Source organism: Taudactylus pleione, unplaced genomic scaffold, assembly GCF_031769625.1.
Source record: "Taudactylus pleione unplaced genomic scaffold, aTauple2 ptg000290l, whole genome shotgun sequence".
Lineage (NCBI taxonomy): Eukaryota > Metazoa > Chordata > Amphibia > Anura > Myobatrachidae > Taudactylus > Taudactylus pleione.
Window position 1 is genome coordinate 11,162,872 of NW_028284692.1, and position 22,762 is coordinate 11,185,633.

The following is a 22,762-nucleotide window of genomic DNA, read 5'->3' on the forward strand; positions in this document are numbered from 1 at the left end:
TAGCGGCATCGCTGGGGTCCGGACTGCGATCGGATTCACGGAGATGGCAGGTAAGATGATTCCTCATGTGGTGTAGAAGACGCATCGTAGGCAGCTGCGGGTGAAGGTCCCGTTTATCGTGTCCTCACTAAGGTGGCTGGGGCCATATCGTCTGTCGCCAGGGATTTGTAGTAGACGCACTAGACCGCACTAGGAGCGTCTACTACTGTGAGACCAGAGTACCCATGCTGTCGAAATCGCAGCTTAGGGGAGATAGGTGCTCCCCTGGCCGCTCCTCCCCCAACCCAGATGCAACTTCCGGTTGCGGATTCCTGCGTCTGGTTGGCTACTTCTGACCACCTCATGTGTGAGATGCTCACAGTCCACCTTGGGTGCGCTGCTGAAAGCTGTTGGTCTCAGAGGTTAGGTCTGTCTCCCTGTATAACTCTTCTTTGGGTCAGATATATAGCACTCTATATCCTACCAATACCCTTGAGGGGTCTGGTCAGTTGATTTTGACTCCATTTGCATTAGCATTTGAATATATTTATGCATTGTATGTGACTGTGATGCTAGCTGCTGTATTTATACTGCCTTTTTGTTTTCAAAACTGTCATATAGCTATCACTGTGTTTCTTCTCATCCCTCTGGAGGTGGAGTTTTTCATTTAAAGTCACATTGCATTTATACTCTATACCTTATACCTGTTACACATTGTTATGTCTAAAGGTAAAAGAGAGAATGATGAGCCTCCTGTGCTAAAATCCTGTTTTGCAGGCCTGTCTGAACAGGATTTTGTGCAAGATGGGTTGTGTAGTGTCTGTTGTAAACAGCCATCTTCTCTATCTTGTACACCTGCACCAGCACAAGAACCACCCTGGGTGGCCTCTTGGTCTCAGGTGTTGTCGCATTTGGTGGACAGGGCTACAGCGTCGCATGCTCCTGCCATGATTTTGCCACCTGCTATGGGAAACCCACAGCATTTGCATCCTTCTATGTATACGTCCCCCATGAATCCCTATTGGTTTGATTCTTCTGCTCACTCTAGTCAGAGTGTACTGCCGTCTATAGCCCCTCAGTAAGTGGTGCAGGCGAATAGACCAGGAGCAGTAAAGCAGGGGCATAAGAGAGGTTCTCTTCAGACATTTCCTGACTCAACCTCCTCATCACACTCTGATACTCAGAGTTCTGGGTCTTACTCAGTGGAAGAAGACCATCAATTCTCTGTGGATGTCCCCTCTCTGTTGATAGCAGTTAGATCTGTCCTCAGTATAGAGGAAGAGGAGATTCCACTGAAATCTAGGACTCCGGTCTTTAGGTGTCAGAAGGTGGCTAAAGATTATTTTCCTCAGTCTGAACAACTGATGAATCTCATGTCTGAAGCATGGTCTACTCCAAGTAAGAATTTTCATGTTACAAGGAATTTAACCTCTCGATTCCCTTTTGCACTTGGTGAGTGTAACAAATGGGAAGTTCCCCCATCAGTAGATGCTCATGTAACTAGATTGATCAAGAGCTCTACATTACCCATTCCTGCAGCAGGAATCGGTATGAATTACCGCCGGCCGCATGGCTGCACGGTTCGATTCCCGGCAGCGGCAGCCCGACAGATGAACAGATCCTGGCAGCAGCAGCCCGACAGTGATGGAAATCCTGATCATCCTCAGGTAAGTAATAACTAACCTAACCTAACCCTCCTTAGAGGTGCCTAACCCTAACCTCCCCCCCAAGTGCCTAACCCTAATCCCCCCTGTAAGTGCCTAACCCTAACTCCCCCCCTTCCCCGCTACCTAAACCTAAGTCCACCGGGGTGGTGCCTAACCCTGTCCCCCCTGGGGGTGCCTGACCCTCCTGTCCCCTAGCCTAACCCTAACCCTCCCGGGGGGGTGCCTAACCCGAAGTCCCCCCCGGGTGCACTAAACCTAACCCTCCCACCCAAGGCTGTCCGCTCGCGGCACCCGGCATCCCTTCAATCGGGATGCCGGGCGCCTGTCTCCCGGCGTCGGGAAAATGACAGGCGTCTAGATATAGATGCCTGTCATTTAACCCACGCCGTGATAAAGCAGTCGGGAAGCCGGCTGTCGGGATCACGTCAGCCGGTTTCCCGATTGCATCCCCTGCAGCATCCTCATTGAAAGAGGTTACAGATAGAAAACTTGACAACTATTTAAAATCAGTGTTTTCATTATCTGGAGCTACCAGACCAGCTATGGCTGTAGCCTGGGTAGCCAAAGCTATGGAAGAATGGACGAAGACTCTGTCGGACAGCATGCCGAATGCTACCAGAGAATAGCTGTCTCATTTCAGGCAGATGCAAGAAGCAGCTATGTATATGAGGGAAGCATTTATTGATGCAGGTATCTTGGCTTCTAGGGTATCGGCAACTACGATTGCAGCTCAAAGAACCATTTGGCTAAAGACCTGGAAGGCGGATACAGGGTCCAAGAAGGCCCTGGAGTCTTTGCCTTTTGTTGGGAAGGTACTGTTTGGACCAGAGCTAGATGACATAGTGTCTTCTCTTGCGACTTCAAAATCTGCGGGGTTGCAATCTATGACTACCCCTAAGTATAGGCAGTCGTCAGCTCGGTAATTTCGTCCACAGAGTAGGGCACAGGGGCAGTCTTCGTCTAGACGGGATAATTCCCACAAGAAACTGCAGACCAGGAAATCCTGGTCAACCAGACATCCTGCTTCCAAGCTGGACGATAAGCCCACTGCCTGATGGCGTGGGCCTCCCCCTGGAAGGTCTCAGGGTGGGAGACCGACTTCTTCAGTTTTCTCATGCCTGGCATCAGACAACTACGGATGTCTGGGTTTGAGAGGTGGTCTCTCATGGTTATGCCATCACGTTCCTGAGGTATCCTCCTCGGAGATTTGTTGGTACAACCCTTCCAGTGGAATCGGTATGATTTACCGCTGGCCGTGAGTGAACTGGTTATAAATAGTCCACTGGACTTTTCCATTCAGCCGCTGCAATTTATTTATAACCAGTTCACTCACCTTGGTTTTGATTGAGCAGCCGCTGGTGTTGCTGTCCAGGGCTTCCGTCGGTCACTGTGCCGGGTGGTGCCTGAGAGCGAGGAGGTGGCAGCATGGAGTAATTGACGGGCCATTCACTGCCGGAGGCTGACCATGCTTTGTTGGTGTTCATTCTGCTGGCACAGCGTGTGGAATCATCAGCAGGCTTCTAATTATTGGAGGCTCACCACGCTTTAATTATTATCCACTCCAACACTACAGGAGTTGCACTGCACCGGATTACTAACCAAGTGTTAATTGCAAGCCAGGATTTCTGGAATCTATGCTATTCCACCATAAGGGAGTGGTGAGTGATATTACTACTCAGTTCCATCAGTCGGATATTAACCCCCTGGATATGGGGAAAAGCTACTAATACACCAATACATACATGGTGTGTATATATACATCTTTTAACTGAGAAAAGTTATGTACTCATACATTTTGATCAACAGGACATTTTCTTTATTGTTCATGTGTCATTTTTCAGATATTTTTCTCAGTTGGGACTATTTTTTGGATACTTATTTCAATTTATCATTCAGTGCACTGATTGTTACATTTTGTCAGTCGATTTAACAGTGTATCTATTATCCTGAGAACTGCAGTTCTATTTAGTTTATGTTATTTTAATGTATTATGTTGCTAATAAACAGGGCCGGAGCAAGGTTTCTCGGCACCCTAGGCAAAACTGCAGCCTACTGAGGTGCCCACCACCACCGCCACTAATACCCACTTTCCAACCCATCAGGTTAAATGGGAGAAAGCATCATCTTAGTTCCACATCCTCCACTTGCATTTAGTACAACAAGAATATTTCTCTCAGATATCCTTAATATTGTGATGTGCAGAATTTATGGCGCCCCCCAGATCCTGGCGCCCCTAGGAAGCTGCCTAAAGTTGCCTAATGGTAGAGTCGGCCCTGCTAATAAATTTTGATTAACAGTCTCTAAGGAGTATTTTAATACTGGTTATAAGCATATTTCTTGTCCATTTGCCATTCTTAAGGGGTTTTGGCAGTATCCCTTTTTTTGTCAGCTGCTATTAATCCACTTATTATCCCTGGTTAAAGGGCGCATGCCTATATTACATTTTTTCTCGAAGAAAAAGAGTTAACCGAGGTATGTTATACCATAACTTTGATTTTTGAAAGTCATTTATAAAAAAAGCACCACTATGGAATTATCCATTTGATGAGCAAGTTACAAATTCCTCGATGTAGGGGTATGAAATGAATATGACAGCAAGTTTAAGCCTGCAAAAAAACCAAAACAGTTTCTTCCGATTGCTTCAGTAGATGTAAATTTTATACTCCAAAAAGCTTTTACAACTTTAGGACAAGTATGACTCCAGCCCAAATCCATTTCATCTGAAATTATTTATATACAAGCTGTACAGTGGGCCACAGACTCAGGAAAGGAAAAAGTACAGCTCTGTCACCTTCAGAAAGCCTGAATCTGCCATAGCTGGGAAAAGAAAATATGTTATTTTTTAAAAGTGTATTTTCCAGTAAGTGGCCATGCCAGAGCTATTAGGTAGTCTTTGTCTGTTGGCAAACACCCTTTAGGAGATGGCAACATAGAATAACAATACATAGTAAATTGTCCACTGATTACCTGCCCGATCCTTTAACAGCAACGAGCCCCATATGGCCAATTTATAATATGACACCCAGTTTGCAGCCTCCTCTTTTATGACTTTAATCCAGTGGCCATCTTTGATCCATCAGTCATGTGCAGTTTGCCAAGTTTTTGCCTTCTACATTCTAACATTATAAATAACCCACAACACTTACAATATTTGCTTCTATCAAAAAGGGAAAAAAAGAGATAAAATATTTGCTTCTTGTAAGAAGAGCCCCCTCACCTTGCAGTCCCACCCCCAACCCTGTTTTTAAAAATGAAGGCTGCATGCTACTTGTGCAATGCTCTACAGGGCCTTGGCTATCAGTATCTGGAGCTCCCCCTCCCCTCAGGGCCCTTGACAACCAGGGCTTTGGAAAGCATTACATAAGCATTATGCAGCCTTCATTTTTATTATTTATATTTAGTACTAACTGGAGTACCCGGCGTTGCCCAGGATTTTAAGAATGTTTGTTTACACATCATCCTCCAACAAACCTCTCCTTAGGCAGGCCTCACGAAAAGTGTGACAAACTTCCCCATCAACAGTCCTAAGGTCTTCGAAGGAAGTAGGACCTGTAACGGTGTAAAGCAATTTTCGGAGATAGAAGCATTCAAAATTTGTCGGATGTACGGTGTAAACACGGCCAAGAGCTTCTGTTGCTCTGATACCAGGATGACCATCTACAGCAACTCCTTGTTTTCTGTGCATAAAAACTTTTTTCGAGAAGCATTCCATGTGTAATATTTTGGCAGCTCACAGTACAGCAGGGTCCTTGCAAAGTCATCATTTTGACACAGTTCGAAGAAAGAAGTCAATGTTGTTGCATAATTTGGTATAGTCAGAGAGCTGAGAATGCTGGGAAAGCCTGCTAAAGCTCTCTTCGATAATAAACATTAAGATCATGACAAAACATGACAATACAAAAGGCAGGCTCCGAGGCCCTACCCATATGCCATGAGGCCCCACAATGATCGTACAGCAAAAATGTAGGTTTGTAATTAATTAAAAATTAACAGTAATTAATTTAAAATTAAACATTTTTTAGTTGCCTCGGCCATGTTTTCACGATCTTGGCTTGTAAACTGTGGATTTGTATAGAAAGACAGAAGGAAAACATTTCCGCTTTTAAATAGTAAAATAGTACAGATAAGAAAGTTCTTAAATATCACCACTGGAGGCAGGAGGCAGCAGACAGCAGTACTGAGTGCAAGGACCCACAATGAGCATCCAGCAAAAATTGTGTTTTTTAATTGATTCAAAATTAACCGTAATTAATTTCTATTTAAAAAATTTTTAGTTGCCTCGGCCGTGTTTTAATATGCTCGTATGTAAAATTTCACGATCTTGGCTTGTAAACTGTGTATTTGTATAGAAAGACAGAAGGACAAATTTTCGCTTTTATATAGCAGATGTATTTTAAAAATGTAACAGTCCTTCACAGCAGCAAGAAAAGTGAAACTATAATAACTGTGCAGATTATGGTTATTTTGAAAACTGTATACATCCAAGTTCCAACAAGTAAACTCATAAAATTACCAATATGGACTGGATTTGTCTTTGGGCCCTCCACCCACCCTGTTAATTTTAAAATGTTCAAACCACCAGACACTTCTGCTGTGTAAGAGAAGATGGACATTTTTTAAGATTACAGAAAGTATATAAAATGAAAAATGTTTTTGTTTTTGTTGCAACTTGGTGGACCGAAACAAACATACTATAATTGTTTTAAAATGAAGATAAAAAATATTAAGCATCATTTTTTTTATTTTAGCCCTATTTTTTTTTAGGGCTCAGTGGTAATTTTTGTCACTAATGACATTGACAATTTGATCATCATTATCATAGGCATCATCCTCATCGCTGATGGCAAGAAGATCTTCATCTTCTTCCCCCAATATTAGTTAATCTCACTGGAATCTAGACTTGCATAGCCATGTTTAGAAGGATAATGACTTTGGTTTTCCTAATAAAATTTTTAGTTCATTTTGATGAGCACCAGTTTATCTACATGTTTGGGTAACAGCCTCATACATTGATGACTCACAATGTTCCCTGCTGTGCTAAATAAACACTCTTTCAGATTATACACTGGAGGGTGGACAACTTCATTACTGTATTATATAGTGTGTACAAGCTGCTCCAAATTTCCTTTTTTTCATCCCACAATTCTAATGGACACTCTTCAATGATTTGTGCATTGGCATTAAAGTATTCCTCCACCATTCTACAAATTGACACTGCATCACAGGGCCTGATTCAACAAGGAACGCAGTTGCTAATACGCACGCAATTGACCGATTTTTGCATTCTGCGCATGCGTATGCATCAGATGTGCGTGCGCCAAATGGCCACTGCGATCGTACAAACTATGCAGACCCATTGCAGAGTGATTGACAGGAGGTGCCGTTTGTGGGTGGTGACGGGGGAGTCAGAGAAACGCTGCCATGCCAGTGCGTTTGAACACCGTTGCAGTGGTGTGCATAAATTAGCCATTGTGATACCCTACGCAGCCTGAGACCTCATAGTGTGCGATGTAGTTAGCAATTTCTGAGTAAGGTCAGAGCTTGTGCAAGTGTACGTGAGGCTGCGATGGTACTCAATTGTACCAATGGTTTTGCAGTCTTGCTAAACATTATGGATCGCAATGGATTAGCATCAGTGGCAGATTTTACCTAGGGGCTGCGAGGCTGCAGCACTCCCCAGTAAAATCCTCACCTTCAGTGAGCCAGTGCAGCTACACTGTGACTGGAGGTGGCTTCCTATTTGAAGCACCACCTGCCAGTCATTCACAGGACAGGCAGCCCCGGGGGAGGTGTCTCCTCCCCCTGGGACTGCCAGTCCGGGCTGCCATAAGCAGGGAATGGTTTCAGCGGCAGGTTGGGCCAGGGTGCCATGTGTCCCCTGGGTTTCACCGTCTCTTGGTGTCCTGGGCCACCTCCTCAACAGAAAAAGCCCTGGTTGTCCAGTGGTTAATGCGTCCACCATCCGACTCTCACTGTGATTGTCGGCATTTGCGGCGGTGCTATGCATTCCACATATTCCCAGCGGTGGCTTCCAGTTACTATATGTCCTACAAGGGCTATGGGAGCCCTGTAGGACCAAAGTTAGTGACAAACCAGGGCTGTGATACTGCCGCGCATAGGCGGCTGTATCACAGCGGAGAGACTAGAGGGAGATTGACTGCTTGTGCTGTGCAGCGGCTGTGCTCAATGACAGCCTGAAGCAGTGCACACACAGCCGTGGCCACCCACAAGCAGGAGGGAAAGGTATAGATTAGGGGGTCCAGCCAGCAGTTAAATATTATGAACATATGAGTGACATGGCTGCACTGGAGCTAGTGGCCGTGTCACTCAGGAAGCTCCTCTGCCCCTCAGAGCTTTCAAGAGCCCCTAATGCCCTCCCACACCCAGATAAAATAATAAAAATACAATTGATGGGAGCCTCATTCTTAATAGGAGGCTCCCATATTTCTTAATATTAAAATAAATTGAAAATCAAAATAAACTGACTAATTATCAGATAAGTCTATGAGCCTATGTGGGAGCCTCTGTCAATAGGATATGACCATATAGGCATGGCTATGGAAAGTCACCACCGTGGAAGAAACAGGAAAACAAGCAGGGAAGAGAGCAGCAGAAGCAAGGAGAAAAGAAGAGCCCAGTTAAAAGAAACAGATGAGCCAAGAGAGAGAGAGGTACACAGAGAATAAGCGTAAAACAGAAATCCAGGTGAGTGTTTAGTTTGGTAATATATTTTTCTGGGTTGGGCTCAGGATCCCGATGCCAGAATACAGACTAGGTGAGAATGCCAACACCTGCAGGTAAGTATCCTAACACCACTAAACCTAACCCTCCACCCCGCAGCATAAACCTAACCCTTCCCACTGCAGCCTAAACCTAACCCTTGTGCCTGCAGCCTAGCCCCACCACTACCCCCCCGCCCGCCCGCAGCATAACCATAACCATCCCACTAGTGCCTAACCCTCCCCCTAACCCTAATACTTTCCATCGGTTTGCCAGTGGTCTGGATGCTGGCGCTGGGATTCTGACTACTGTCGGTATTCCAGCGCCAGCATTCTGAGCCATGGCATCCCGACCCCTGGGATATTAACTACATATGTATGTATGTATATGTATCCTGACAAAATTTTGTAATAAAATGAAACATTGACAGACTCATGTACACATGGAGTAATTAGGCATTTATCACCTGTATATACTGTACATAAAGCTTGAAGCCCTGTGAGTGCAACGGATTTATTTCACACATTGTGGGTGGAGCTACAGGGGGTTGAGCTATAGAAAAACAATTAGATAAATATATTTTATATATTATATGTACATATATATATATATATATATATATATAGTATTTAGAAAAGAAGGCACTCAAGAGGGACCTTAAAATAAAACTTATATTATGGAAAATAAATTTTTTAATGAAAGGTTCAGAAAGTGAGTTCCTGCTGAAAAATAGCACTATACTGTGCATATACATGTGTGTAAATATATATATATATATATAGTACACACAAACATACGTACTATACAACTGGGGGAGATTAACAAGGTGCTAAGTGTGAGATTCGCTGTAACCAGCGCTCTTTGACACTTACATTAAACATCTGTATGTATGAAAACATATAACGTAGCAAAAAAATAACTTTTCTCTATGCTATCTGCCGTCACCATACTATTGTATGGCAACGGCAATCATGCAGATGTTGCTAAAAAGCAATAAGTGCAATTTTGTGGCTCATCATTTTTTTTAATAAAAAACCACCTCCATTTAAGGAAGGGTCATTACTTATGGGCCAGTGCTCTGGACCCCCAGGCTAAAAGTTGCCAGCCAGCCCCTAAACGGCTCCCAGTGGAAGCCACTGCTCTGCCTTTCGGGCAGCCCTACAGGGCTTCTCGGGGCTACTACAAATGCAGCCCCGAGAAGCTGGTCCAGAGTTATGCGCATGCGCGGCGCTACCGCCGCTCATGCGCATGTCCCGGTTCCTGACATTCATTGTGCAGGCGCCGGGACCAGAAGCAGCGGCAACCCCCTCAAGTTAGAGGGCAGGAGCAGGGCCGTAGCTAGGGTAGTGCGGCCGGTGCCATCGCACAGGGCACCAGAGGTCAGGGGGCGCTGTTTGAGCCTGTCAAATTTCTGTTTATTATCATTCTTGCTTGTAGCTTCCTCTTATTTCATCCCCAGCATCTCCTGACCTCTCCTATCTCTTCCCTGGCCCTTCCCCATGAAGCCATGGCCCTTTTTTGGGTGCATTACGTCCCTTTGAAAAATGAAAGGGGCGCCAATGCTCTTTCTGGCACAGGGCACCAAAAAGTCCAGTTACGGCTCTGAGCAGGAGCCACTGCTGATTAGCATACTATCGCAGTTGAACTGCATGCGTAATCGCTATTGAATTCGCAGTTGCAATCCGTAATGAATCAGGCCCACAATGAGATGTGGTAGTATTGTCACTGTCAAAATGGTGCATTTAATTTAAGCCTGTCCAGATGTTATAATAAGATTTAGATTTTTTTTCCTAGAATCATTATTATTATTTCTACTACAGGCCTTCTAGTCACGCCATGCCGGGGCGTGACTCGGTAGCACCGAATATCTTTTCATGCAACTTTCCTTTAAAATGCGTCTTATTCGCAGTGGTAAAAATTTATAACTTGCTTTATAAATTGTTTCAAAAGTATAAACTGCAGATAAAACTGAGGGCGGTTTCTGAAGGGATATGGGTGACAGGCTAATAGCAGTTATATACAGTAATCTTTACCTGAAGACGTTATTCAGATTGTTTTCCTGAAGATATTGTTGTTCAAAACCTCATTGTAAAATGTAATCCAAAGTCCTTATCAGTAGTCATTATCCAGTTGCTTAAACAAAGCAGGAACTTTTCATATAGTATCAATCTAAAACAAAATGTCAACTCAAAATGGCTGCCAGTAGATGGGCATCCCTTATATAGGGCTGTGACCTGCATTGTGATATCACAAAGCACTCAGGCAGCAGCTAGAGATGGCTGTAACTTAGATGAGCTATGGGCCCTACCTGCTACATTTATATACTGTAACATCAGTAAATGTTTGTGAAGACTGGTGCTTCCTTGGTACCTGCAAATGCTGTTGCTCATGGGATGAATACATTTTAGCTCTGTATTCCACAACCAGAAGAGGATGGAGGCTCAGTTATTATAAATTCAGAGTACAGTTATGACTATTTTTAGGTTTTTAAAAGGCCTGGTATTGTGTCACCCATGTCACATCATTGGTAGCAGCACAGATAAGACATTCACCAAAGACAAGGCTACTGGCTTATAATAACAAAACGCATTTATACCCTTCTAACGCTTTCATACCCTTCTGCTACAATTGTTATATATAGACAACAATGACACTGCACAACAGTGTCCAATGTGAATAGTTATGTCTCATTGATTGCAGTATGTAAAGAACAAATATGACATGTAAAACTGTCAGGTAGCCCTCGTTTCTGATATATAGCCCATTTATAATGATGTAGGGGTATTTTGTTAAATACTAGAGAATTTTGTAGTCTAGTGAATATATAGGTTGGGAAACATGAATACAGGAACGCTGAGTCATTGTAGGTCATGGAAAAATATGTCCATCACGGTCCTCTGGATGATCAAAGCAAAATTCTTCTGCCCCCTTTACACATAAAGCTTGGACTTGTGCAGAACTTTGTAGAGGGGATGAACAAAGTTGGAGAAGCTTTCAGTTCCTAAGAGGAAAATGTCCACTTTTAAGTGATTCTAAAGTTGAGTTCTTACGAATGACAACTTCAGCTAAATCACCGAGGTTAATGAGATAACGGCTTGGGAAGCCTTTGAGGTGTTGTACATGGCTTCTTGGATAACAAAAGAGCCGGAAACTATGTTGAGATTGTGAACTACCTTCTAGAAAAATATCATCAATTAGGTTGCAACAACTCACTCAAAATCCACTTTCTGGACTCCCATCTGGACTTCTTCCCTGACAACTGCGGTGCAGTGAGTGACGAGCGCGGTGAGCGATTCCACTAAGACTTTTTAGCAATGGAATGAAGATTATCAGGGTAGGTGGAACCTTCTATGCTTGCTGACTATTGTTGGACAGTGACAAGAGCTGATGTTTTATTTGCCTTTGAGCAAGATTTATGTGATTTGGATCGCCTTCACTTATACTTTCTTCTTCCTACATGAACTTTGTTTCCACCAGTAGAAAAAGTAGTAGTACCAGTGCCAGTGTCGCAGGGCCGTAACTAGTGCCATGGCACAGGGCAGGGGGCGCTGTTTAGGCCTGTCAAGTTTCTTGTTTATTATCATTCTCACTTGTACTGTGGCTTCCTCTTCTTTTATCCCCAGCATCTACTGGCCTCCCCTATCTCTTCCCTGGCCCTTCCCCATGAGACCATGGCCCTTTTTCAGGTGCACTATCTTATATCCCTATTTAAAAAATGGGGACGCCAATGCTCTCTCTGGCACAGGGCACCAGAAAGTTTAGTTATGGCTCTGCAGTGTTGCTATTACTAGGATGATCATCCTGACCCATAGATTGATCTATCACTAAATATAATACAACGTGATGATTTTACATTTAAGTTAAATTACAACAGGTAAAGAGTACATTATTATTATTATACACAGTGAGATAGGCAAAGGGGGGACTGATACTGTACCTTGCAATTCACAAAAATAAAATACCAGCGTATTAGCCCAAACTTTTGCAGATTTCTCAGTAAACTGTGATATACCTTAGCACACAAATATAAGACTAAGGAGAAGAAAAATATATACTGTATATATATTTTTTTTACACTGACGGAAATGTGAATGTTTGCTTTCGAGAATTCAACACCATCTTCAGATGGTGCTGACTCCTGGTGCCCCGCCCCTTTCTATGGGAAGGAGTTCAATGGTTGGGAAGAGGGATCTTAGCAGATCCCTCTACCGCCTCTGCACAGCATGAACTGTGACCTGCATGCATGACCTCAGGTAACACATGTGCAGTCCGCCATTTCCAGAGGGGTAAGTAATGCTACTACTTCTGTAGCAGTGTTACTGATCGCGGGGGCAGCCGTCCACGCACCAGAGCAATAACGAATTGCACCGGTATTTAAGTATACGCCACCGCAACCTGCAGTGACTTGGATACTTATCGAGGGGTTTCTGGCCCGCAATGATGAATAGGCCAGTAAGTACAAGATAAATTTTGTTTGTTTGGTGCTTTTTAATAATAATTGAAGGAATTGATTTCATTTTTTTTATTTGAAGTGTAAAATAGATTATGTATTTGAAAACTCCAATAAAGTGAGTGGCCATCTCAGAAGTAATGATAGGCTTATTGCAGTCGTTTAAGAGAATTATTTTAATATTATTTACAACACTATCAAAATTTTACTACAGTGCTGATTGATTAGCAAGAACCCTAATAATATTTTATTACATAGATTTAATAGTGTTATGTAGAGCAGTTTTATAGGAGATATTAAAGTTTCTAATGTGTATCGTTAGTTTGTGGGGTTGGATGTTATGTTGCTGTAAAAATGTATTTCTCTTCTTGTCTGTGATTTTTCAAAAAGATACACTTTAACTTGCAAACCTAACCTAAAATAACGCATCATGGGATTAATATATCCAGCTCCAATACAGTAAACAACTAGACAGACAGACTTCTGAGGTACTTACTTATAAGCAGGTCTCCACTAACTTGTCAAACCCAAGGTTACAATTACTAACCATCGGTTTTGAGAAACCGTTGGTCAGTGACTGTTATCAACGTTGGATTGCAGTTTAAAAAAAACAGCATTTACTATGCATCGGTTTATACTGTCATTTGAAATCAGACGTCCTTACCCATCAGATTTCAAACCCCTGTACCGCAGCAGATCTGATGGCAACCCTGCCGTCAATCTGCTGTGGAGGTGAAGCACCGCACAGATCACTATGATCTGTGCAGACATCATTAGATTAAAATGTAAAAAAAAAAAGGGTTAAAATGTAAAAGAAATGTGTGGAGTCCTCTTCCACCCAAATCAGTATTTAACCCTGGACCTCTCAGCCTTGGCAGGTATTGTAAAATAGGGGGAAAGAAACGGCATAGAGTTCCGACTATTCATCAATAACCAGTGCCAGGCTGAACTAACCAGGGAGATAATGGGGGCCTTCCATATCAGGAAGGCACAAGCATGGAGCCCCCCTGCCATAAAATTAACCAGTCCTAACCGGTCAGTCCAGGGCTGGAATTCCTTGGAAAGTGGGGAGCTGCTTCAAGGAGGAATTGGAAGTAGTATGTATTATTGGAATATGACAGTGAGGGACATATATGCAATCCACAACACCTTTTGAGAACTGCATTTGACTGGGGGAACCGAGACATGTCTTGGTTCGCCTCTGTACCCTGATATTTGGTTCTGTTGGATTACTCCAGATCCTAAACTGCTCCTCTGTACCACACACACATCAACTTATAGACTGAGTTTTAAAATATAGCGAGACTTATTCAAAACACAATGGGCCTGATTTATTACGGATCGCAACTGTGATTGCAATAGCGATTACGCACGCAGTCTCACCGCGTAGATATGCTAATCCATTGCGATCACTATGCCATTGCAGCACTACATAAGGATGACCACCTTACTTTACACACATTCCGTAATGTTTAGCAAGACTGCAAAACCATTGGTAACATCGAGTACCATCGCAGCCTCACACACACTTGCAAAAGCTCTGACCTTGCTCAGAAATTGCTAACCTCGTCACACGTTATGAGTACTCAAACTGCGTATGGCATCGCAGTGGATCATTTATGCACGCCCATGCAACGTGTTCAAAAGCACTGGCATGTCTGCGTTTCGCTGAGCAACCTCCGTCACCTCCCACAAACGGTACTTCCTGCCAATCACTCTGCGATGGTCTGCATAGTTACTGCGACTGCAATCCCGATCGCATTGGCTGGTATGCGCACTGCGATGCATACGCATGCACAGAACGCAACAATTGGCCAATTGTGTGCGTAATCGCAGTTGTGATCCTTGCTGAATCAGGCCCAATATCTGAACTACAGTAATTGGTTAGCTAATCAAAAGAAATGCAATTGCAAGTAATGTATTAAAATCTGCCTGACTGATTCAACAGTTAAAAACAGTTTATAACAATTGCTAACAAATTGCTGTTGCTTACAAATTCATCAGTGATCAAGCAAATCCACGGAGCAGCACAAATATAACATACAGTATGGGTTTGTGTGGATAGTGTTTTGGTTGAAGACAGTTCTCCTAATACTAATATCAAATCAAGTGAAATGTAAAAAAATTGGTATTAACCAGTTAATTGGCGACGTCGCGTGTGATGCGTCCGCAGCCAGCAGTGCTTCAGCTGGCAATGTCGCATTACATGCGGCCATGCCTCCCCACCGCTTCCCCCTTCTGCATAGAACGGATCTCCTGCGACTCCATGGACCCCCCAGAAGTGATGCGTCTGTGATCACCAACATCACTTCTGGAATCACGCCCCAGAATATCGTGCAAACGGAACTTTGGAGCACCCCCTAGATATATAATTTTTAAACTTAATTAAATAATAAAAATCCAGATTTTACTGAGAAAAAAATCATCAGTTAAGTGGTTGATCTAGCTTTAAGTTTACCACCTTTTTCTACTTCAGGGTCCATAGGGGGTCCACAGGGTTGACCTTGGGGTTATAGCTGGAACAGGATCCATGGGCACCACACAGTTAAGCTTTTAGCTCCCAGGATGCACTTGGGTCCGTCCTCCTCTATACCCCGCCCCCGGCCACAGCACCTCAGTGTAAGCTGGTGCCCGGCCGGAGTCGGTCACCGCGCAGGGGGGCTGCAGGAGCAGCCCCCAGAAGCTTTTTATTTTTATTTAAAAAAAAAAAAAAGAGCCTGTTAGATTTTTATTTTAAAACAGAGGCTCTAGTGTGGCAGCGACGGGCTGTCTATGCAGACGCCCACGCTGCCGCTCTCCTTTCCCGCTGGCGCCGCGACGCCAGTACTGCACTGGGGATCGCGGCGGGAGGCCAGAGTCCGTACTAGCCGGACTCTGGGTCCCTCCCTGGACTGCTGCCGGAGTCGCCGGGGACAAGGTAAGCCGCGAGTCGCCGATTAGCGGCGGCTCGCGGGTTTTGCCTGCAGATGCAGTCCTTTGCCCCCGGTCCTAGGGGACAGACCGGGGGCCGCTAGCGGTGGCGGCGGGCTCCCCCTCTGAGGAGGAATAACCCGTGGGACCACTAGACCACCAGGGATATATGGCAAGCGGGATGCCGGCAAGCCCTGGGGTTAATATGCTAGCCAGGGGAGGAAGCCTTCCCTGTCAGTTGCTCCTCCCCTCAGCTCAGCGCGCCTTTCAGCACGGAGTCTGGCGTCGCTGAGCTGCAGTTACACGGCCACTCCTCCTCTGAGGTCTCCAGCAGCCATTTTCTCACAGTGGCAGCGCAGATCTTCAGGGAGCACGCGGACCGGTCCCCCTGTGTACCTCTCCCCTGATTAAGGACAGCGTACACAGCACTATAGCCCTCCCAGACACTGAATCTGGGCAGGTTGATTGTAGTGTAAAGGTGCAGTGAGTATATCTTCCTGCATGGTATGTGACTTTTGCTAGTGCTGCCTGTCTGTGCTTATTTTCTACTTACTGTCAGCTTATACCTATCCCTTTACTTCTCCTACAAGCCCTACAGGTGTGTGGGGGAGGGGCGTTTCGAACTGACCTCACTTATATAGATCACGTATTTGTGAGGTCCGTCACATACAGTTGTGTGCTACTCAGTGCCATATTGTGGGCTGTTGTTCAGCACACCGGTGAGTGCGTTTTACTTCTACTCTGGTGCCAGATATATAATATATTCTGTCATGTCAGACGAGGAGGTTGAGCGCTCAGTGGCTCCGGTGTTGGCCTCCTGCGGACGCTGTTCTGCAGGAGTAGATAGGGAGGATTTGTCACAGGATGGCCTGTGTAGTCGATGCCAGGTGGCTCCTGGCCCATCCAGACCTTCTCTGGCGCAGGAACCACCGTGGGCGATGTTTTCTCAAGTGCTGGTGTCTATTGCGGACCGTCTGTCGGTCCCGACTGCTCTCCCTACTAGGTCGTTGTCCCAGCCGACCATCCCCCATTCCCCGGGTGTCCCGCAGTTATTGCGGAGTCCTCCTGGGTCTCAGTCGGTGGGTCCCTATGCGGGGTTGCCTATGTATATACAGGCTTCCCCTGTGCCGCAGCAGCCTGTGGTACCTTTTCAGGCCCCTATGGTGACTCCTCCACCCTGGGTGGATGTGCTCTCCAACTCCGTGCAAAATTTGGCGGCCGCTTCCTCGGCTTTTCAGTCAATGTTGCAGACTGACATGCCTTCTAGGATTTCAAAACGCCCACTCATGACACGGGCTGCTCAGGTATCGGACTCAGAGGGTTCCTCAGATGATGGGGAGGTCCCTGATGACACTGACTCGGACGCCTCGGTCCAGGAAATGGATACCAAGTCGTCCATTAATGTGCGAGCACTAGTTAGGGCGGTGCGAGCTATTCTTCTTATAGAGGATGAGGCACCGGTTCCTAAGTCGAAGTTTCCTAGTTTCAAAAAAATTAAGGTGGCTTCTGCGGTGTTTCCCCTGTCGGATCAGTTGACGGATCATATGGCGGTAGCTTGGCAGGCGCCCAGTAAGAGATTCCTTCCTCAGAAGCGGTTGGCTTCTAATTACCCCTTCCCTGAGGCACATTGTAAAAAATGGGAAACTCCACCGGCGGTGGATTCCCATGTCACCTGTTTAACTCGGGGCGCCACCTTACCATTACCGTCGATATCCTCGCTGAAGGATCCCACGGACAGGAAAGTTGAGACTTGCTTAAAGTCTATTTACTCCCTCTCCGGGGCGGTGGCCCGACCGTCCATGGCCATCTCCTGGGTGGCCAAGGCCATTGAGGGGTGGGCCAATGCATTGGAAGATACCTTCCCGGACGACGCTCCGGATGTCCAGCGGGCGTTGTTGGGACAAATGAGGGACGCTGCTTCTTACATTGGAGAAGCTTCTTTAGATGCTAGTCTGCTGACCTCGAGGGTATCGGCTGCAGCGGTGTCTGCCCGCCGATCCTTATGGTTGCGGTCCTGGAGAGCGGACTCTGATTCAAAGAAAGGTCTGGAGGCCTTACCTTTCAATGGGGAATTACTATTTGGTCCGGACTTGGACAAAATAGTGGACACCCTGGCTAAATCCAAGTCGGCCTTCCTCCCTTCGGCGGCACTGCCTGCTAAGGTTCAGAGTTCGGCTTTTCGTTCCTTTCGGGTTCAGGGTAAGGCGAAAGGTCAGTCCTTCCCGAGACAGTCTGCGAGTAAGACGGCCTCTAAACCCAAGAAGCAAGCCTGGAGTGCTCGGCGCCCTTCTTCCAAGCAGGAAGATAAACCTGCGGCCTGATGGGACGGGCCTCCCTCTGGGGGACCTCAGAGTGGGAGGCCGACTTCTTCTATTTGCCCAGTGCTGGCACAATACCACCACGGATGCCTGGGTTCGAGAAGTGGTCTCCCAGGGGTACGCCCTGTCTTTTCGGCACAGACCACCCCACCAGTTTTTCTGCACAAGTCCTTCTCAGGACAAGACCAAGGCGTTACAGGTTCAGGAGGCTATAGAGTCCTTGCTGAAAGCAGGGGTCATTGTTCCCGTTCCTCTATCACAACGAGGGACGGGGTATTATTCGTCTCTGTTTCTGGTGCAGAAACCCAATGGTTCTCATCGCCCTATCCTCAACTTGAAGTCTCTGAACAAATTCCTCAGGGTTCCCAAGTTCAGGATGGAAACGTTACGTTCCATTATTCTGGCGATGGAACCGGGGGATTACATGGTGTCCCTGGACATCCAGGACGCCTACCTCCATGTTCCGATAGCATCTTCACACCAGCGGTATCTGAGGTTCGCTATCCTTCAACACCACTATCAGTTCCGGGCGCTACCCTTTGGTCTCTCCACGGCACCGAGGGTGTTCACGAAGATTATGGCGGTCATGGCCGCACATCTTCGGAACCAGAATGTACGGCTGCTGCCGTACCTGGACGACCTCCTGTTGCTGGCGAGCTCTCCGGAGGTACTGCTTCAACATCTCCACCTGACGATCGCTTGCCTGCAAGTACACGGGTGGTTGATAAATTGGAAAAAGTCCTCCCTGATTCCATCACAGCGGATGGTTCATTTGGGAGCCCTGCTGGATTCGCGTCAGCAAAGGATCTTCCTGACTCCGGAGAAGGTCGCCTCCCTACAGCTGCGGATACGCAGTTGCCTGAGCCGTTGCCGCCTGTCGGTCCATTCGGCTATGAGAGTTCTGGGGTCCATGGTGTCGACATTCGACATGGTGGAATTTGCCCAGTTCCATTCCCGGCCCCTGCAGGGGCTGATTCTATCAGAATGGAACGGGTTACCTCACCGGATCCGCTCTCAGGTGCTGGTGTTGTCTCCGGACGTTCGGCTATCTTTGGCTTGGTGGCTTCAGACAGCTCATCTGGTCGAGGGGCGCCCATTTTGGATCCCGGACTGGGTCCTGCTCACGACGGATGCCAGTCTCCGGGGTTGGGGAGCAGTGACCGGCTCTTTGTCGCTTCAGGGTCGTTGGTCAGCGGAAGAAGCACTTCTCCCCATCAACATCCTGGAACTGCGGGCAGTATACAGGGCCCTGCAGTCGTTCGGCCCCGCTCTTCACGGAAGGGCGGTACAGGTGCAGTCCGACAACGCCACCACGGTGGCGTATATCAATCACCAAGGCGGAACTCGCAGTCAGGCAGCGATGTCGGAGGTGTCTCGTATCCTGACTTGGGCGGAGGGTCACATTCCAGCGATCTCGGCGGTCTTCATCCCCGGAGTCCTCAATTGGGAGGCGGACTTCCTCAGCCGTCACAACGTGCATCCCGGGGAATGGTCGCTTCACCCAGAGGTGTTTCAGCTACTCGTGGACAGGTGGGGACTGCCGGAGCTGGACTTGATGGCCTCCCGTCACAATCACAAGTTGCCCGTTTACGGGTCAAGGACAAGAGACGCAGGCGCAAGTCTGGTGGACGTGCTGTCGGTGAAATGGACGTTTCACCTGGCGTATCTGTTTCCTCCGCTATCCCTGCTTCCTCGGGTTCTGCGGAAATTCAAGCAGGACGGCGGCATGCTCGTGCTGGTAGCTCCGGCGTGGCCCAGACGTCCTTGGTACTCCGATCTCAGGAGCCTCTCCATCGACGCTCCGTACCTTCTTCCTCAGCGTCTGGACCTGTTGTCTCAGGGGCCCTGCCTTTACCCGGATCTGGGTCGGCTGTCTTTGACGGCGTGGCTCTTGAGACAGCCGTCTTGAGGTCTCGGGGCTTCTCCGGTTCGGTTATTGGTACCATGCTCAGGGCACGCAAGCCTGCTTCAGCACGGATTTATCACAGAGTGTGGCACACTTACTTTCAGTGGTGTGAGTCCAGACATTATGATCCTCAGGTGTTCCGAGTTTCTAGGATCTTGGAATTTCTTCAGTCAGGATTGGATCTCGGCTTACGCCTTGCATCTCTGAAGGTTCATGTGTCCGCCTTGTCCGTGTGGTTTCAACGGCGGATTGCAATACTACCAGACGTTCACACCTTTTTCCAGGGTGTTCTCAGGATCCAGCCTCCCTTTGTGCCTCCTGTGGCTCCTTGGGACTTGGCGGTGGTGCTACGGGTCCTGCAGGGTCCTCCGTTTGAGCCTCTTGAGGCGGTGGAGCTCAAGTGGCTGACATTTAAGACGGTTTTTCTCCTGGCAATTGCTTCGGCCAGGAGGGTGTCTGAATTGGGGGCGCTTTCCTGTCGCCCTCCTTTCCTGATTTTTCACCAGGACAGAGCGGTGCTCCGCACTCGTCCTGAGTTTTTGCCCAAAGTGGTCTCGAAGTTCCATATTAATCAGGAACTTGTTGTGCCAGCTTTTCAGTCCCCTGATCTTTCAGCTGGTGAGACTTCCTTAGATGTGGTCCGGGCGCTTAGAATTTATGTAGACCGGACGGCTTCGGTTAGGAAGTCTGATTCCTTGTTTATCCTCTTTGGTTTTCACAAGAGGGGTTGGCCTGCCAACAAACAAACGTTAGCCCGTTGGCTTTGTTCCGTTATTTGTGAGGCTTATGCACAGGAGGGATTACCTGTGCCAGCCTCTGTTAAGGCTCATTCCACTCGTTCTGTGGGTCCCTCTTGGGCTGCTAGACGTGGCGCTTCTGCTGTTCAGCTGTGTAAGGCGGCCACTTGGTCTTCAATTCAAACGTTTTTGAGGTTCTATGCGTTTGACACCTTTGCCTCTCAGGATGCATCCTTTGGGCGCCGGGTACTCCTTTCAGCACAGGAGCGTCCCCGCCCTTAGTTGTACTGCTTTGGGACATCCCCAAGGTCAACCCTGTGGACCCCCTATGGACCCTGAAGTAGAAAACAAGAGATATGGTAAGAACTTACCTTTGTTATCTCTGTTTCTACGAAGTCCATAGGGTCCACAGGGCGCCCGCCCTGACGCACCTGGCTTCAAATGGGCTGTGTGGCTGGTCACCGGTTTTCCGTCTCCCATTTCTGTGAGTATGGTTTCTTGTGTGTTGCAGTCTTCCTTCTCTCTGTTTAGTCTCCTCCTCCGGCCTTGGCTGCTTAACAACTGAGGTGCTGTGGCCGGGGGCGGGGTATAGAGGAGGACGGACCCAAGTGCATCCTGGGAGCTAAAAGCTTAACTGTGTGGTGCCCATGGATCCTGTTCCAGCTATAACCCCAAGGTCAACCCTGTGGACCCTATGGACTTCGTAGAAACAGAGATAACAAAGGTAAGTTCTTACCATATCTCTTGTTATATAATGACTAAATGAACAACACAGGCCCAAGGTTTTGATAGGACTCATGGTTAAAGCCGAGACTCATCAAGACTTGTGCCACCTGTGTGCCTTGTGGTAGCCTCTGGATGCAGATACAGTAGTAACCAGGGCCCCAATGTAGGTAATTTTCTGCTTCTATATACCTGGATACTACACTGCCACGTTTCATCTGTGCTTTCAAATTATTTCAACAGGAAACCTAACATCTAGCAGCCATTAATATAAAGTGGTTGGACCATGTGGTATCATATAGCACCAGAAGCAACTGGTAACATTTTTTAGGTCACTTGGGCTGTGATACCAAGTAAATTATAATCATGCCATTGACTTGATCTTGCAGAGGTTCCCATTACAATCCAGGTTTTAAGGATATCCATGCTTGAGTCCAGATGGTAACTTAAATCAAATTGACTGAGGTACTAATTAAGATACCTGTGCTCAAGCATGTATATTCTTAAAACGTGGACTGAAATTGGAACCTCTGAGTTGAAACATAAATTCATATGTGGGTGGCAAAAAAACTACAATATTAATTAGGGTTGTGAGTTCATTAAAATTGTTCTTTGTGTAGGTGGAGAACAACAAGAAGCTAGAGTATGATTTGACACGTTTACGGCAGGAACTTGAGGAAACGGTTCTTCAGTCAGAGGCCACTGTTGCAGCGCTCAGGAAGAAGCATGCTGCCTCTCTGGTGGAAGCCACAGAACAACATGAGAACATGCAGAGAGTCCACCAAAAACTGGAGAAAGAAAAACAGACTATGAAGGAGGAAATTGATGATCTTATGACACTTAATGAAAATCTTCAGAAGTCTAAGGTACAGCTTGATTCAAATGATAGTTGTTTTTGTGGCTGAACTGGTTAAAGGCCTCCTTGACCACAAGCAGCTACTATAATTATCACTTTGTTCCCTTTCTTAGCAATATCACTGGTTTCTATTAAAGTAATTGGCTGTATCCTTATGAATGTCCTCCCCTATATGGGGAAGCACACCTCCCTTTTCCTGCAGAACAGTCCTAAGTTGTAGTCCTCAAAAGGAAATGTGTGCATTATATTTTGCAGATATAGTGCAGTGAGTACCTAGAATATCACAAAGAACAGCTCTTCTGATAAGATGCGATGCCCCTGGAGAGAGGGTCTTACGGTTTACCACCCAGAAGTCTCTCTGGCGTCCTTCTGTGCATGTGCAGAAGGCCGTGGGCTGCGGGGAGTAATGGGACGGATCCGATTGGATCCCTCTCAGGGGATGCAGCTCGAAAAGAAGCCCATAGGCTTCTATTGGGTAACGCCACCTGATGATGGC

The 22,762-nt window shown here is 46.6% G+C and overlaps 1 protein-coding gene across 1 annotated transcript in view; it reads left to right on the top strand.

The window, feature by feature from the left end:
• Positions 1–22,762, top strand: part of LOC148511899 (myosin heavy chain, skeletal muscle-like) — a 319,183-nt gene that overhangs the window by 141,302 nt on the left and 155,119 nt on the right. The window contains exon 6 of the mRNA XM_088482738.1: positions 22,031–22,276. Coding sequence (XP_088338864.1) covers positions 22,031–22,276 — 246 coding nt within the window. The remainder of the gene's footprint in view (positions 1–22,030; positions 22,277–22,762) is intronic.